The 18,261-nt window shown below is 36.9% G+C and overlaps 1 protein-coding gene across 2 annotated transcripts in view; it reads right to left on the bottom strand.

Annotated features, from left to right (window-relative positions):
* Window positions 1–18,261, bottom strand: part of CDH7 (cadherin 7) — a 90,250-nt gene that overhangs the window by 34,469 nt on the left and 37,520 nt on the right. For both annotated transcript variants that reach the window (XM_064657502.1, XM_064657511.1), the window contains exons 3-6: window positions 15,424–15,718; window positions 8,004–8,123; window positions 5,243–5,410; window positions 3,823–4,010 (exon numbers count right to left, since the gene is read on the bottom strand). In XM_064657502.1, the coding sequence (XP_064513572.1) occupies window positions 3,823–4,010; window positions 5,243–5,410; window positions 8,004–8,123; window positions 15,424–15,718 (771 nt within the window). The remainder of the gene's footprint in view (window positions 1–3,822; window positions 4,011–5,242; window positions 5,411–8,003; window positions 8,124–15,423; window positions 15,719–18,261) is intronic.

The following is an 18,261-nucleotide window of genomic DNA, read 5'->3' as shown; positions in this document are numbered from 1 at the left end:
TTGCTCAGTGAATTCTTAAATATCACTTCTCACAATTTTTTTTCTTTCTTACAAAAACTCTTTTTATTTAATGCTACTTATGTGTTAAAAGAAGTGTTAGTTTTTAGTGAGGAAGTCAACTTTTCAAAAGCGGTTATCCTTCTAAAAGCAGAATGAAAAATCCTCAGTTCATGTGGAACTCGGATAACCAGGTGCCAAACTTTATCCACAACACCCAGCACAAAAATGAATGGAGCAGTGCTTTCAGCTGCTCACAGTTACTGCTGGTGATTTTCATGCCCAGCCTGCTGAGCTTTATGTACAATTGCAGCAAAAGTATGCAAAGCTAGCGCATCCATTTGCATTTAGAACCAAAGCGTGCCTTTTCAGAAGTCTTTGCCTTGGCATTTTACTGCTTGATGTGTACACAGACATGTCATCTGAGCATATAAATACAAGTTGAAAAGGATGGGCATGCATTTTGAGGCTGAGCTGTTTCTCAATACCTCAGCTAATTTCAGGGCATGAAAAGGAGAGAGGTAATTGCACTCAGAGGAGTACAGAACATCATGTGCTGGACAGTAAAATGTTTAGGCAGATTTCAGGCTACAGACTTAATTTCTTCTCCGATTTCCTACCAACGAGCACACATTACCATGCAGGGATAACCCTTGCCTGGCTCCATAGTGATCTGGGAGGTAAGACTCAGTAGTTGAAGCCCATTTAACCTGCATACACTGTTATCAATGGTCTTCTATGTATTTGTTCTCCAGAGAAGAACAAGTTGCCCGGTAGCCACCGTGCTTGAGCTCTTCACTTACTTCTCTCCTAGACAATATTTTCTGTAGGGTTGGCAGGGAGAGTCCTTCAGCCCTGGGCAAGACACTCAGTTCTCTGGAGTCAAAATGAAGAGCTAAGGACATCCAAAGGTTTGAGAGGTGCCCCTCAGCATGAGGACTTGCTTTTGGGTATGGCAGAGTGTATCGAGTCTGGATGCAGTGCAGTTAATTTTCCACACAGCAGCCCCCCACAGTGCTGCACTTTGTATTGGTAGCTGGGAAGGTGTTGACAACACACCAGTTTTTTGGCCACTGCCAAGCAGCGCTGGCACAGCACCAGCACTGTCTCTCCAACATTCCCCACACACACCAGTAGGCTGGGTGTGGGCAAGATCGTGGGAGGAGAAACAGTCAGGACAGCTGATCCAAACTGACCAAAGGGATACTCCATGCCATAGGCTGTCTGCTCAGATATAAAAACTAAGGGAAATGGGGGAGGGAGGGAAGGGGCATTCATTATTTACAGCATTTGCCTTCTGAAGCAACTGATACACGAAGTGAAGCCCTACTTCCCTGTAAGTGGCTGGACATCACCGTAAGGAATAAGATCTTCTGTGTTTTTTCCCTTGTTTGGTGTGCATGTGACCGTCACTTTTGCTTTTGTAAACTGCCCTTATCTCGACCCACAATGTCTTTTCCACCTTATTTTCTACCCCCCCTCCCCAAGTGGGGCGTGATAGAGTGACTGGGTGGGCACCTAGCACCCAACCAAGGTCAATCCACTGCACAGAGTAAAGTGAATTAATAATAGCAGGAAAATTGGTGAAAAGTTCTAATGATGGACAGAAAAAAATCTCAATTCTTATGTCAAAATATAGCAGCATCTAGGTTTAAAGATTATTAACAAATTGGATCATTTCATCAGGTCAACAACTTTTAACCTTTTTAATGTAGTTCAATAGCTATTTCACAGAGCATTTCTTAGGACAAATGTTCAGTACTGAAAAGTCCAGTTCGGCTCCCCAGCTAAAGTTATTACAGAAATAATAACTGGCAATTATTTGGTCCACTGTACAGCACTGCAATCAGGATGTGCCAGGAACAAAAGTATACTAAAAATTAAAGTGAACTCACCAGTTCTCAAATTAGATCACTGACGAACCTGACTGATTCAGTGTTGGTCACTGAGGCACTAGTAAATGCTCTCCCTCTAGGATAGGCAAATTTCTCTCAAATCTTTGGTCAAAAATCTTAAATGAGCAAACTGAAGATGCCACATTGAATTTGGCTGTTGAACAGAGACTACTAACTTTTCATTCAAAGGTAGTACAGTTTACAAGAAGCCTAAGATGGGTGTTTTTGCCTTGAAAAAAGATAATTCACATTACACATATTAGAGCCTGATCTAATATGCATGTTCACGGTGCTGAACATACTCCATTTGTTGTGACGTGTGGATTCTTACTAGTTCTCAAGAGTTATTAAAGGCATCAGAGAACTAGCCCATTGCTTTGCAACATCATGCAGTTTTAGCTTCTTTCAAAGGAGATATGTTACTGAAGTTTTGTTTTAGAAAGGAATTGATGCACCAGAGAAGGGGGAAAAAAACCCAATAAAACAAAACAAAAAATTCCACAACTGATAGGTGAAGGTTACAAAAATTAAGGAGTATATAGGGAAGAAAAATTCATTACAGAATCATATCAAGTACAAACGTTAAGTCCTTGTTTAGGAACATAATCACATATATTCTAAAACGCCAAGTGATTCCCACATTTTAGGGGTATTAAATTGCTGAGGAATACATCCAGTACAGGTAGCTGAGTTGCAGTGGCAGCTGCAGATTTAGCTGTAGGTGGCTGGAGCCCCAGGCAAGAGGCCGTGAAATGCGGACCCTTTGCAGAACAAAGGTCACAGGGGCCTGTGGCCCAGCAGGGGACCGAACACTCAGAAACATGGCAGGGGCTGAGAACCCCGGACCTTACTGGGCTTAGACTTGTGAGCGGATAAAAGCCCGGGCGTGCCTTTGTTCCCAGTCTCTCCTCGGAGGCACCAGCTCGAGCTGCTATTTTGTTACTGTTATTGCACCAAAATGAAATAATTTTAAAGATCTGGATGCCTGACACACTGCTGAGGTCGAGCTAGTAAGGAAACCCAGTCTGACTGTGTGAGCATGGGGTGTGTAGCTGTGAATGGGCTTTGGTCCCAGCTCAGGTGGTGCAAGTGTGATGGCCTGAGTGGCTCCTGGATGGCGAGACAGGGAATTTTCCTTAAAATTGCCCTACCAGAGTTTGTCCACAGATTTGGTATTGTCATTGCCAAGCACTCACACATTCAGAGTAGGAAATTATTTAAGAGATTCTTCTACGGTGTTGCATTTTTTTTCCTGTTTGCAAAAATTAAATTTTCTTGAAAAATATTTCAACACGTTTTTATTTTTTTTAGAGGGTAGTCTAAAATGTGCTGCAGGAAGGTAAGAAAGCTGGTTTAATATTTTTATATAAACATGATTTTTCCATTTTAAAAGGTTACTTTTTTAACTGTACATACAGAGAGCTTTGAAGAAAAAACATTTATTTAATTTTTTCAGTTTTTTAAAAATAATATTTTTAATAATATATGAACCTGTAAAACAACTATTTTCACTGTTACATAATTTAAAAGTTAGATGTGGTTCTGAATAGAACCACATCAACCAAAGACAATTGGATAATTATTTTTAAAATTAATTTTGGGATCCGTTTCTTATTTGGAGCTTGCATTTTCACTGTGAAATATATTTTTGTATTTTCTCTTTAATACAAAGATAAATAAGACTAAAGCTTATATTCCCATCCAAATACAGGCGCTTTAAAAAAATCCTCATCAAAAAATAAAAAGCACAATATTTTTCAATGTAACTCATTAAAACACTCAAAATCATACAGTGAAGCCAAGATGAAATATACCAATGGAAAAAACCTTTACAGCAGACAAGACTCTTAAAAAGAAAAACCCATATTTTCATTACCTGCCCTCATCTTGCAGAGATCCAAATAGAATTGGTGGATAAAATCAGACTCACCTTCTGAATTGTTATGATTCCCTCTTGAGTGTCTTTGTCGACAGAAATTTTGAATACTCCCAAACCATCACCATCCACAATCTTATACTCCATTTCAGTATTAGGTCCCACATCTGCATCTGCAGCTTTTATTCTGGCCACCACAGAAGCCACTGGCAAAGACTCTGGGACATTATATTGATATGATCCTGTGAAATTTAAAAATTTAGTGAATTCAGAGTCTTCTGGGGCTGAAGGCAAAACCCAAAAATCTAGCTTTCTTAAATTTACTTTGCTTTAAATCATGTGCCTGAATATTTACTCAGGCTACAAGAATATATGCTTCAGTTTTGAAACTGAATTGCCCTTTTTGCTAGGTTCTCTGTGATAGACTCTTCCTTAAGTACTAGAGGCATAATTTCTTCATGTGACAAGAGAGGTATCACATAAAGATGCAAAAATGATAATGCAGAGAATGTTTTACTTTGTTTTCTAGAGAAGAGGAAAGTAAACTAATATCAATATAAAATCTTATTATTTTATACCTGTGTATCTTGGTTAGGTAGTTTGCAATCTGAACATCACTAGAAACTGATACATATTCATTTCTTTAACAGCAAGTGCATCAACTTGAAAATTGCAGCTTCTTTATTCAAGTACCAAATGATATATATGCTGTCAAAAGGGTATCTGAGTGCAGTCTGTAGCCAATAACACCCTCACCTTCAAAAATAACTTCACTTATTCTCTTATTATTTCAAGCAGTTGGTGGCTTGAAATAGCAGGAAATCTATTACGTACAGATCTATTTTTTTCATTTTTGGAGGTGAGGTTCGAGTTGACGTGAATGTATTCCTCACATTATTTTAATTCTACTTTAAGAATTATGGGTTTTTTATTTAAAAAAAGAACCCTAGACAGAATGCTATGAATAAACTGTGCTCTTCAGATTTGAGTGTACGACTGTGTGCTCCTTTCTTTGGTTAGGAGGAGAGACACCTTAGTCAAAGAAAGCAAATAGAGGGAAGGTGACTTTCCAGCTCTTTTGTGATTAACTCTTTAGGAAACACTGTAAGCATATGAGAAATCCTGTTAAAATGTCAAAGGAATATGAAGGATTAAGAGTCAAATTAAAGAATCCTGAAGTCTAACTGGCAAGAGCTCAATATCGATTAAGAGATCTATTTTTTGCTCTTCTTTTTCATAGAGAGGAATGTCCCTGCTGTACACCACTTCTTTTCAACTGATCCAATACACATTAGGGAAAGAAAAATGATGTAATAATGATAATAATAATAATTATTATAACTTGTGATCAGTGATTCTCAAAGTACTTAACATGGAAACTAAGCACTTTTTGTTTAGAAATAGCAAGGTGTGTAAAGAAAATAGCAATGTTCAGGAATAATATTACAAGTTATGTATTTACAAAGCAACTTACTGCGTGGAAAGCGGGGTGGGTTGTCATTAACATCAGTCAGGGTGACAGTTACAGATGTGGTCCCTGATAATCCACCATTCTGCCCAACCATGTCCTTTGCTTGAATAACTAACAGGTATTGGTCCTTGGCTTCTCTATCCATATTCGGAAGGGCAGTCTTGATAACACCTGCAGTAAGACAAGGTGTCAATGGCTGCACAAGCAAACATGCTACTGTGAAAGCTGAGTTTGCCTTTAGAAGGTAACAGCAGATCAATGATAGCAACAAGAGTGGAATGAATTAATTTCAACACTAATATCACAGGGTTTGACTAGGAGTCGAACTGACATACTACAAGCTTATTTTAAGCAGTCACCAAAACCCACCATTTTTTATTTAGCATTAGATTCACTGTGTAATGCTGTGCATAACTGTGTTTTCCAAATAACATCTCCCTGAACTAGACTTCATAATGTCTTGGGTAACACTCCCTTCCTTGGAAGATGTCCTTTCCCGTATTTGATTTCCTACTCTTTTAGAGATAGGAAGAACAGAATATTCTGCATTAATTTTTAACATTCCAAGGTAAAGATTCATTTAATGATGTTTTGAATAGTCGTTCACCACATTAGCTCATACTAATACTGATATCATGCCACACTTTGCAGATATATGAAATTGTCTTATTTTTCCATATATTTGATTTAACAATATCCACTTCTAAATCATTAGCATAATCAAGAGAATTTTTATTTATTAATGGAATATTGTGATATCTGAAGTAGTTTTTGTTATATCCATTTGATGATCTGCACACAATTTGTAATTAATTGATTTGAAATGAAAACTGGAAGAAAATTCCATGTTTCATCCTTTCAGTTATGCTGATATAGAGCAAAAAATAAATATGCCCTCTCAAAATATGATGATTTTATGAATATTTCATGCTCAGTACACAGTACAGCTGCTAACTCTGATTTCCAGAGAGGCAGCCGTTTACTCCACCAGCACTTAGTGTCAGCAGTGAAGGAAACATAAACAAACTAAATAAAGAAGAGGCACATTGGGACACATATCTCTTCATCTGCTATTTGTTGAATGTTTAGTTAGAGTTTTATTTCTTCCCTTACGAATGCAGGACTTGCCATTAATCACCTCTGTGTTGAAACATTTATGTCACAAGCAGAACTGTCTGGCACTATTTCACCCATTTTACAAGACATGTTAAAATACAATTAATATACAATTTCATAGTGTTATTGTTTCTACATTGCTTTTCCTGGCCTGCTTGTTTTTCTATCATAGTTAAATTACCAGGCAATATTACCCAATCATTTGGAAGATACCTGTCAAGAACAAAGGAAATTGGAGTATTACATCAAAGAGAAATGTATGCAAACATTTCAGTCTGAATTCATCAAGATTTTGATTTAGCAGAAACTACCATATTACTGTTCAAGGGCTGACTGCATTCACTGTGGCAATACACATTGTACATGCATATACATGGAGACAGAGAGAGAGAAACAGAGAGAAAACCACTATAAATCATACTCATTGGAGGGAGAAAGGCAGTGCTAAGTATACCTGCTGAGCATGGACCTGTTGCAATATGAAGATAACTATAGTACTTATTTCTGCAAACTTAGATGTTGCTAAATTGAGTGTGGCTTTTTGGTCATAGCATTGGGATACAGGTCTGATTCACACCAAAGACTATTTATAATAAAAAGGGTAAATGCTTTTTTTCTCCTTTGTCTCAATTTGGCTATTTCCAAAATGAAGATTGTAATTCTTCTCCTTGCTGGTGTAAGTGAAGGCTCAGGCACTAAACTGAATTGAGCAGAGCGAGGACCTATTTTCCTGCTTTATGAAATGATACAGCAGAATGGGCAATGTTTACTAAAGCAACAAAGGATTAAAAATTGCATCTTGTCGTGACTTAAAAATATTCAAAAAATTTCATGAAAATTGTAAAAGCAAAATTTCACCAGTAATATATTTTGAAAGTGGCAGCAAAATGTTGTATCAGATAAAGATAGGAAGCACAGTGTTTTCTTCTTCAAATTAATATATAGATTCATTTCCCACAACAAAACTTCAGTTTAAAAAGTAGAATGAAGAGGTAATCATGCCGTAAATCTGTAATGGAAATCTGACTGTGTGACATTTAGATATTTCTAAGACAAACATCTGCAAAAAAACTGTTCACAGAATCACCGAATATGCTGACTCAGAAGAGACTCACAAGGATCATTAAGGCCAACTCTTAACCTTGCACAGGACTATCCCCACGAGTCACACCATGTGCCTGAGAGTATTGTCCAAATGCTTCTTGAACTCTGTCAGTGTTGGTGCTGTGACCACTTCCCCAGGGAGCCTGTTCCAGTGCCTGACCACCCTCTGGGTGAAGAACCTCTTTCTAATATCCAAACTAAAACTCCCCTGAGAAAACTTCAACCATTCCCTTCGGTCCTGTCACTGGTTATCACAGTTCACAGTATCTTGAAATTTTCATTGATCAGAGAGATGGCAACAGGCAGCAGACCAGGCAGCTGGTAGATTGACAAGATAAGAAATTCCATTCCAGCAAAGTCTGTTTATTACATAGCTCAGATGTATGGTTTTCATAATCTATTCTAAAGAATAAGAGATTAAAAGATCAACAAAATCCAAATGTATTCAATTAACCAAGAGGTCATATTAGTAAGTTCCTAGCAAGTTTTAATGCACATTTTCTTTTTTTCTAAGCATTTCTGCAAAGAGTTTATGGAAAGTTACCTGTTTTTGGCTCCACAGAGAAGTAAGGTTGTCCTTGCAATATACTGTATACCACCCGAGCACTGTTGCCGTAAGTAGGATCATCCGCATCAGTGGCTGTCACTTGAACCACAGAGGTCCCTGTAAAATGTTCAAAGGACCATTGTACATGAACGATCAAAAAATATGAACTTCAGTTACTCAATATGCTGTTCCAATATATATCTGGAACAGTGTGAGGTGGTTTTTTCACAACTGTTCATCATTTCCATGCTGACTCAGCTTGGCGTATAAAGTTCTCTTTGCAAACTAGTATTATCAGCTATTACAGAATTCTATCTTCCCAAATAATCTCAGCCTTTGACTCACAACAATAAAAAAACATCTCACACAGTAGCTCCCCCTCTCTATCTCTGCCTTTGGTTGATGGAGGATATGAGAGCAATATTTCTGTAATGATGGTGATGCCTGAAATCTGTTTGAGTATGAAATATAGTAATAATTTCCCTTTTAAGAGAAGTCTGCATGCTGAAATTGTAATGAATCATTAGAAATTCAAACATACATACATACACATGTTTTATACATTTTGATAACTGTACACAAAATTAATGTTAGCCTACAAAATTATTTACTGCTTCATAAAGAGATGGATGAAGAGTTTCTATTTCAGCTCAGAGAAAAACTGGTGAAAAGTCCTTTAAAAGGTACTAATTTCCTTTAATAATATGAAATACTTGATTATCAGCTGTGGTAATAACCTAGTGCATAAAGATTCCTTAAGCAAGAAATGTCTCTATGTCGACAGGAATAAGAAGGCAAAATGTCTAACTGGCTAGCAAGTAGGGTATATTTTGTGAAAACCTCATTCTGCACCCAGCTTCTATTCATATGTTTTCCACATCAGTTCCCATTTGTTTTGTTCTATACAACAGCTTCCATGATGTATGCTGAGAGCAGAATAAAACAACACCTGGGAGCCAGGGCCTTGGCCATGGTCACCACCCTTTGATAGCCAGAAAGGATTATTTTTTCTTACTGACAGATTGTTTGGAACATTCAGACCTTCCATTCAACAGCCCAGGGACCCATTTGGAGGTTAGATTGCAAATTAATATTGTAGCAATTTGGCAGATGGTCAGTAAAGGTCTTCAAGACAGGATCAGATTGCTTCACAGACTGGATTTAGACACAAGATTAGAGAGAAGTGTTTGTTAAAGACAGTGTTCATTTTCTGAAAGAACACATTTTTGACATGTGAAAATGAGAGTAGCAAGTCTTGAAACCTCTTTTTAAGAACAAACTGCAATAGCAAGTGTCCAGGGTGAACTTAACCTAAGTTGTATTCTGGTCAGTTTTATTTGGATTTTTTCAGGAAATAGTGGGAGAAAGTCTGAAATTCTTCCTATCTGATCCCCCAACCATTTACCTCAGCTTTTCAGTTCTCAGTTCAGTAGAGTATCATAAATGGATCCTGGGACTAGGCTGAAGGTTTGGAGAGAGGATTAAGTGCAGCTCTCCATAAAATGGAACAGGATGGGACCTACTTGAAAGAATTCTGACCAGAAATGGTCAGTCATAAGATAACTTTATTCACTTAGGTTATGGCCTAGCTAACCTGCATTCCTGATCTCTATTCCTGAAGTATCCATGACAAAGTAGTATGATTGCAATTCTATTTAAATGCAATTTTTCTCTCTTGTGGCCTGTCTGATATTTTCTGACAGGGAAAAGGTTATTCTGAACCTGAAATTTCACATGCAACTATTAAGTAGATGGAAAGTTTAAAAAGAAAATTGGTAGTTAATCCATCAAGTCATTTATCAGTTATGGGACTTAAAATGCATCAATTTTCTGTTCACCAGTAACTAAGAGCTTTGATTCAGTATGTCAAACTGATTTTACAGATTACTCTATAATGTAATTTCATACAGGGACCTATTTTAAACTTGCCAGAGTCTTTCCAGCTTTTGAGAACGAGGGTATCATAATGACTATTTGACATCCTGTGTTCTTTGTGAAAGCCAGGATTACCACATTTACACAGACCCTAAGCCCTGCCAATGAAGCTTACAACATCTGCAAATATTGGCAAAAGTGCTTATAAACCTCACACAAGTTACGTCTTTGCTCCCTGCTCTTGCTGCTTTCAAGGACTCCAGACCAATACAAGATCAAAGAAATTACAAGCTCTGCAATCTCAGCACAGACATTTTGGAAATCCTGCAAGCTTAGAAGTGCTTGTTTGCTGTAAAAATATATTGATGTAGCAAACAAACCCTCTACATTCCATGAGATGAATAAAGCCATTATCTGAATCTAATTGTCTCTCTTCTAAAACACATGGATCCTTTAGAAAAGGGTGGTTTTAAGGTAGAAATTCTAACACCAAGTCTTTCTGCTATAATTCCACTTGAGTGTAATCAGTAACTAAAAAACAATGACATTTTTCTAGTCCCTTTATGCTAATCAACTTCTCTTAAATCTCAATGGGTGAAAGATCTTAAAAAAAACCCAAAGAACAAAAAAACTGTTGTTGTCATTATTTCTTTACTAATTGCACACAAAAAAATTTGAGCTTCTAAGAGGCTGAGAGTCCCATGCTGAGAGGAAGATTTCTGCACAATATATTTTTTAAAAAGAATATGAAAGATAACAGAAGGTATTATTACTACGTGAAAAGTCCTATGTGTAGGAAATCAGTTCCAAGGAAACCTAATGCACAGAAAGATCTGTATGTGAAGATTTCAAGAGATTTTTCCAGAGGAAGCAGACTGGAAGAACAGGAATTCCTTCAGAGGATGATCATTGCAACACACAGTTGTCCTAATCTTTCTGCAGTGGATTGATATCAAATTCAAATACTTACTTTCTTTTGAAAAAAAATGACCCTGAAAGCTGTAGGGATACTCATGGACAGTAATTAATCCTATAGTTTGAGTAAAAATGGGTAGTTGCATCATAGTGCCAACTACACCATCTTAGAAGAGTTTGTGCTCCTGCACTGAAATTGTCTTCCTTTTATTAGTGAAAAGTTTGCCGTACCTTTTAACACAGACAGTCAGCTGCCATTTATGCATCCAAGATTAGGACTCACAGGTCACATGGGCAGTCAACAAATGACACCACTCCATCTAATAAAACTAGTGTGCCAGTAAATCTTATTTATGTCACCATTGTTCAGAGCCCTAGAGTGCAAGTGTAGACAGGACACTAATGCCACCCCACACACTCATTAGTGACCTATTATAAATTGCAACTTCACAAGTAGAACTTTAAATATTACTTACAGTTTGTGTATCTGACATGGGTTGAAAAAATAAATAGGGGTTATTTATTTAAAAACTGTCTTTTCCTCTTAGATGTGGATTCCTCTACATGTATGTTTCTAATGAAGCTTGAATAAAAGTTCATTAAAAAGAATTCTACATGTAGTAACTTCAAAATTTTTTTCAGCAATTGTAGCAAATACTGAGGAAAAATCTGTGCTGCTTAAAAGTGTTTCCCGTATTTCTTCTTTTGATACTAGCTAGTAACACACTGAATTCCATATGGGTGGCACAGATTTCTGATTTTATTTTCCAGAATGCTTAAGACAATTTTTAACCTACACTTTAATATATATTGATAGATATTACAAAATCACAGTAATCTCAGAATGTGACTTATTTATTCTGATATTAGGGCAAAAGGAAGGGAGGATATTTGCAGAGAGGACCTTGAATTTAGAATGTTATCTGTAGTTTAATTTACCGAAGTCAAGACTAACAAATGTTCCTGACCTGGTGCAGAGATCAACCTTTCCAGGGATAGTATCAGATAAAGCTAGTTGCTGAAGTTCATTTTGAGTTGGCGATCCTTCAAAGGGATTTCTGAATCTCTGAATGTATTGTTTTAGAAACCTCTGCAGGGTTTTTCAAAAAGCTTGCTAACACCTTGTGTGTATTTTATCAAACTTTAAAAAGATTTTTTATAAGAAATGCTTGTATGACTTCTGTTTTAACATTGGTGGGAAAATTTATGGGAAAAATGGTTCCTAAAACTAGATGCATATTAACAGATGCGTAATTTTGAAACAGCCTAAACTCTTATCAATTGAATTTTAGCCACACTAACAAATAAAAAATAGACCTTTAAAGGAAGTCAGTTATTAAAGGTAATAACTGATATCAATTAATGATGTGTAATACGTATAACACAAACCAAAGGCATCACACTTCTACATGGTATCAGCTGCTAACAGGAACATTAAACACCTTTACTATAAAGTTATCCGTAATTCCTGCTTAATCCTTACATACAACAATCCAGCCTGGTTCTACTCAATACCATCTGGTATTTCTGTGCTTCTGCCACTGGCCCTAACCCACCACTGATGCAGCAACACCTCCACAGCCTTTCCCCTCCAGGAGTGTGAAGGGGGACAGACAGAATCCTCTTCACCTCCTCTTTTCCCTCCCAGAGCCTCATTAGGTCGCCTTCACTCTGGGACAAAGATCAAGTCGGGTCTCAGACAAGCAGCAAGGTCTCCAAATGCACTACATACTTGTATCAAAAATTTAAGCATGACACAATGTTTTTGCTTTCTTTTCCTTTTCTTTGTTATAAAATTCAAATGTTTCTATCCATCTCAATCAGGGATAATAAACGTGGCATGTTGTGCTGGGTAACAAGCAAAGCTGCTGATATGGCTGGAGAGTAGAAAATATTAAACAACCAAAACTATGTTGGGTATTAGAATTTTCATCCCCACTTCTCTTGGCTGTAAGTCAAACAGATCAGTATCTCACATCAGCTATTTTTCTGGTGAACACCACAGAAACATACTTTGAACTATAATTTGCAATCTTTTTGTTTAAAATATAATATTGCTGGATTTAACTAAGAGATACAGTTAAAAAAAAAAAGGTTTTATGATTTTCAGATAAGCCATATCTTTAGGGTTTTTGCTATGAATAGATTTACAAGCCATCAAGATATTTACCCTATCCAGGATAATCAATATAATTGAGCCTGACCCAAATATAATTTGAACCCAACCCAAAGTCATTTCAAATAACAGAAAAGATTGACTTCAATTAGCCTTAGATAATGTCCTAAAATATTTGTCAAGTAAAATACAGAATCATTATACTTGCATAACCAGCCTGTAGGTTAAAGGTTATAGTTTTCATAGCTTTATAGTTAATTTGGGTTTATAATCCTGTGATCTCTTTCATTTCCTTTAATATCCAATTAAAAATCCTTGTCATGGATATAATTTTAAGCAAAATAGGAGAGAGATACTTTGTATCTCCTTAATATTTAATGAATGCTCTAGGTGATTAATTAAAAATTATGTTATATGAATAAACTATGAATTGCTATAACTATGTAAGACAAGTGCAACAAAGGCATTTCATGGTAATCCTTAATTCTGTAACAATGCAATATTCAGTAGTTGTGTGATACTAACCATGAAGATGTTTAAAATGTGCAGTTTCAGGAAGGTCATGAACATGAGCAAGAAACTGCTCTTAGCTGACACAAATCTCACAGAGTGCACAATCTGAGTTCATAATTTTGCACAACATTTCACCTATTTTGGAAATATATTTGGTGTTGTATGGTCCATATGGGAGATAATTCTTTTTACTCATTTATAAGGCAAAGATTCAACAAAATATGCAAAAGCAGCTTATTTTGAAGAACAGTCCTTATGTTTTCCCCTGCACACAGTGCACTCCTCACAGATAGATTTCCAATATATTTTTGGAACAAATGGAGCATGGGTAGGGACAGAGGCATGGATTTGTATGTGTAGGTAAATCTCATATATCTGTAAGAGTTGTCCATACATCAGTATGCCAGTGTAAGAAAGGACAGAAGAACTCATGCAAAAGAGAAATATGGAGATAATTGCTTTTCAGGGCATAAGACAAAAATGAAAAATAATCTAACAACTGCTGCATGCTACATCTTAAATAATCTAATTTCAAAATAAAACTGCAACTTCATTTAAAAAAACAAAGATATATCTTAACACAACATATTTTTGAAGTGCTGACTATTTAGGTTTTACAGGCTTAGATTCTCTCTGTTTTTTCAAAGTTCAGAAATAAAAAGTTCTCAGCAAAGTATGATGACTTCAGGTACTTCCTGTTACTCCACAGAAGCTGTGGTGTCTATGTCTTTCTTTCAAGGCTGCTATTGCCTCTTCAGCCATCCACACAGCGTTTGAGCGACAATGAATACCAAGCATCAATGAGAAACAGTGTCAAAGCTCACTGCTTAGTAGAATAAATGTATAGGAAACTTATTAGCAATATTTTACTTATCTCCCATTGACTCCTAAGCTGAGTTTTGAATACAAACCAATGTTGACTACTAATTGCTGCAGGGCACTAAGGTAGGGAATATTCTTTTTCTCTCTCTAGATCCAATTTAGATGCATTGTTTAACGTTCAAAAACACAGGAGATCATATTGAGGAAACTACAGAAAAATTTATATGCGCAGACTTACTGTAAGAGTATCAAACTTTAATATGGTTTAAAATCAGTCAAGCAAAGAAAATCTTTATTTCAGTCACCATATAAATCCCTTAATCTAAAGTGAGCCTTCACATGTACATATTTCCAGTGAATTTTTTGATTAAGTTCTGCTTTTTTTTTCTTTTCTTCATACTTGCATTTATAATTTCATGTTAAGGTAAAATTTACCAAAATATCTCTAGGCCAAGCCTTAATCTGGTTTGAAAGAGTCAGCTTTCAAAGGAACAGTGGCACCTGACAACCAATGAGCATTGGGTCTCTTTAAAGTGGATTTGATGCTGAAATTCTTCCCTAATTCAAACTCAGGAAAAATCAGTATTTCTCATTTTCCAACAGAGGGTCTGAAGTCTCTAAAACCCATTCTTCTCTCACTCCATTGGAACTTTGAAACTATCTCAAGTTGTACCCCAATACCTGCTGCTTGCATATATTTCCCAGAAAATGGGATTTCAGCATTAGAAAAAAATATTCAGTAAGCTATTACTGATACATGCAACACTTTCCAAAAAAATAATGCAAAGCACTAGCAGGAATTTTAAGAGTTTGTTATGAACAGCCCTTATCTGAACAAAATTATATATTATCACCTCTGAGTACCATAACATAGGTGTGAAACTTATTACTGTTAATGGGAAGTATAAAACAAAGCCTCTGGGCACTGGAAGGGGAAAGACACCATAAAACGGTTATCTGAATCCTTACATAGCAATTTGAGTTTCACAACATTTTTGAAAGGCTAAATACTTAATCTAGCATGTTATTTCCAGTTATGTCTTGAAATATCTAACTGTTGCAGGTGCCTCATAGATAATTAAGTAGCTGAGTGCGATACAGTAAAAAATAATGAAACTTTTAAAAAGGCAATAGGAACAAATTTCCCACAACACCAACAGTGTATTTTGCACTTACCCACAGGAGACATCTCAGGAACTCCAGCAGTGTAGGGACCATCCAGAAATTTTGGTTCATTGTCATTGATGTCCTGAATCTTAATGACGAACTCAGACTCTGGTTCCACAGGTTTATTAGTCAGCCTATCTAGTGCTTGTGCTCGGAGCGTATAGTAGGCCTGCTCTTCTCGATCCAGCCTCTTTGTAGCATGAATATCCCCCGTGTTCTCATCAATAATGAAAATGGAACTTGCCCCTTCGCCTGACAAGATGTATTTGATGGAACCATCTCCTTTATCAACATCAGAGTGAAGCTGGTGAAAAATTGATGAGAGATGAGATTAACTTACAAGAGGTTCAGTGGCATGGAGATATGTAAAAATAATTCTTATGTTGAGCAGCAGTACATGAAATTTCCTTGTTCTTGGAAAGATAAGCTGAATGTTTATCATGCACAGTCTGTGAGGGACCATTAGAACCTGTCAATTTGATCATTTAAGCAAGAAAATTTCATTCTTTCCTGCAAACAGTCTCATTTCCTTACAACCTTCTCATGCCAGAGTATTATATAGCCACATGCATGCACAGATATGATCATAACCGGGACTTTATTCCTCTCTGAATTTAACTATGTTGTTTGTTTCAGCTTATTATCTTACCGAAGGGTGAGACTTCAAACAAATGTCACTATAAACCTAATGTCAGTGTGTGTTTGCTGCTGTGTGTGTTTACAATTTTCTCAGTGTTTACTGTGTTGAGCAGTAAAACATATCAAATGTTCCTCATAAGGGAAGCAGAGGGGCAGTGACCAGTGACAGGACTCAAGGAAATGGCATGAAGTGGAGTTGGACGATGTTTAGGTTGGATATCAGGAAAACATTTTTCACCCAGAGGGTGGTTGAGTGCAGAAACAGACTCCCCAGGGAAGTGATCACAGCATCAAGCCAGTCTGAGACCAAGAAGCATTTGAACAATGCTCTCAGGCACATGGTGTGACTCTTGGGGATGGTCCTGTGCAGGACCAGGATGGTCTTGATGGGTTCCTTCCAACTCAGTATATTCTATGAATCTACAAAATGAAGTTAAATGCATTGGTTGATAAATTGCTCACTGCTATCTGATGGGCCGGTAACTTCACTTCCATATCTTGCTTTTCACTATCTAATTTCAGAAAATGCAGAGTCTGAGAAACACCAAGCTGTCCTGGCACTGCCTGAATTACACAGCATTGAAAGCTAGGTGTAGTTTCCCTGGGACTACTTAGAGCAGGCACATAACAAATATACCTCAGTAGGTCAAAACATACCTTCCATTAGAATGGCAAGACCGATTTACAGAAAGAAAATTTCTTCCTCATCACTCAAGCTATTTTAACTTACAGAGCAATATTCCACAGGTTTTCCAACTCTTTTATATCCACTGAGTTTCACCTTCCTTTTACACAACACAGACTCAAACACTTCTCACATACTTCTCAAACTTGTATCAGCAATGTAATTCATCTGGACACCATGTTAAAGTAGCACACACATTTGATATATTTGATACAAGTGAAAAGAATATCAGTTGAAAAGAATATCAGTAAAATTTAAAGTACCTTCTCGCTTTTTAAAAGTAGATTAATACCTACACATAGCTGAAGACAATATTAAAAATGTTTGGATTCTTTCTATCTCATATCTACTTTGTACCTGTCCTAACTCCATGTCAGTGTTGAACTCCACTATAATAATCATCACAATTTCTCCCACTAACATTTTTTTTTCTCTCAGTTAGGAGTATCGCCAAGATAGTAATCACTTCCAGAATGCATGCAGAAAATTGCTATCTCAGGCATACCTTAGCACAGCTGCAAAACCTTTTCCTATTTCAACAGGGAAGTATTTGTGATCAGTTTTGAATTTTTCAGTTGGATAAAAAGCTGCTTATTTCTTACACATTATTTCACTTACACTGTTTGGGTATCTCATACCATATGCAATTACAGTACTCTCCCTCTCTCTTTTAAGACAGAAACGGAATCTGGAGCTTTGGACTAGATTGGAAAAACAGAACTAGGGTGTCTAAGATTAGCTACATTATTTAAAAATAGGGCTTATCTTCATACTCCTACTACCTAACTCCAGAGATACCTAAACAAGCCTGAGATTTCTTTAGTAGAGTTCCCCAAGCATTTAAAACCCTATTTCTCTGCACACTCAGGAATAGTCAATGCTGACACTGTGAGCAAGTCACAGTAAAATATATCTCACATTCAGGCTCTTTCAATTTCCACAGCACTACATATTCCTCAGCCCTAATGGCTGGGGGGTTATTGAACAAACCATACCTCTGTTCATCTGACAAATCTGGCCACTAGGGCCCTCAGTGCTTTTTCAAACTTGACTGGAGGAAGTATCCATCTTCCCTACAGAGAAGCAGTGGCTTGTGTAAGTTAAGAATCTGTCTGGCTTGTGTTTGATTTTCTCTGAGACATACTTCAGGGTGCATAAGTCTCCGATGTGCTACAGAGGTACTGTGTGGGTTTCCCTACATAGCCATAATCCTACAGTCTAGACTGAAATGCTGAGCATCACATTACTCAAGAACTGAAGCTACAGGATACAAAGATTCACTGCCTTTGTGATTGCCTTAAGTGATTCAATTTTCTCCATATCCCACATTCTGGCAGGGCACTGGTCTTTCTGTGTTGGCTGAGACTCTCACATTCTCCCCGTAAAAGTTATTCTACCTTTTGTGACATACTTGAAGATATGCTGGATGAGAGAAAAGCAGATGACACGAGCACACCCAGCACTTTATCAGGCAGAGCCGTTTTCTGAAGGTTAGAGAAATACAAGTAGATCTCTTTAGGCAG

This window comes from Pseudopipra pipra, chromosome 1 (genome assembly GCF_036250125.1).
Source record: "Pseudopipra pipra isolate bDixPip1 chromosome 1, bDixPip1.hap1, whole genome shotgun sequence".
In the NCBI taxonomy this organism is placed as follows: Eukaryota; Metazoa; Chordata; class Aves; order Passeriformes; family Pipridae; genus Pseudopipra; species Pseudopipra pipra.
The sequence above is the reverse complement of the archived record's forward strand: the minus strand, read 5'-3'. Positions and strand labels throughout refer to the sequence as shown.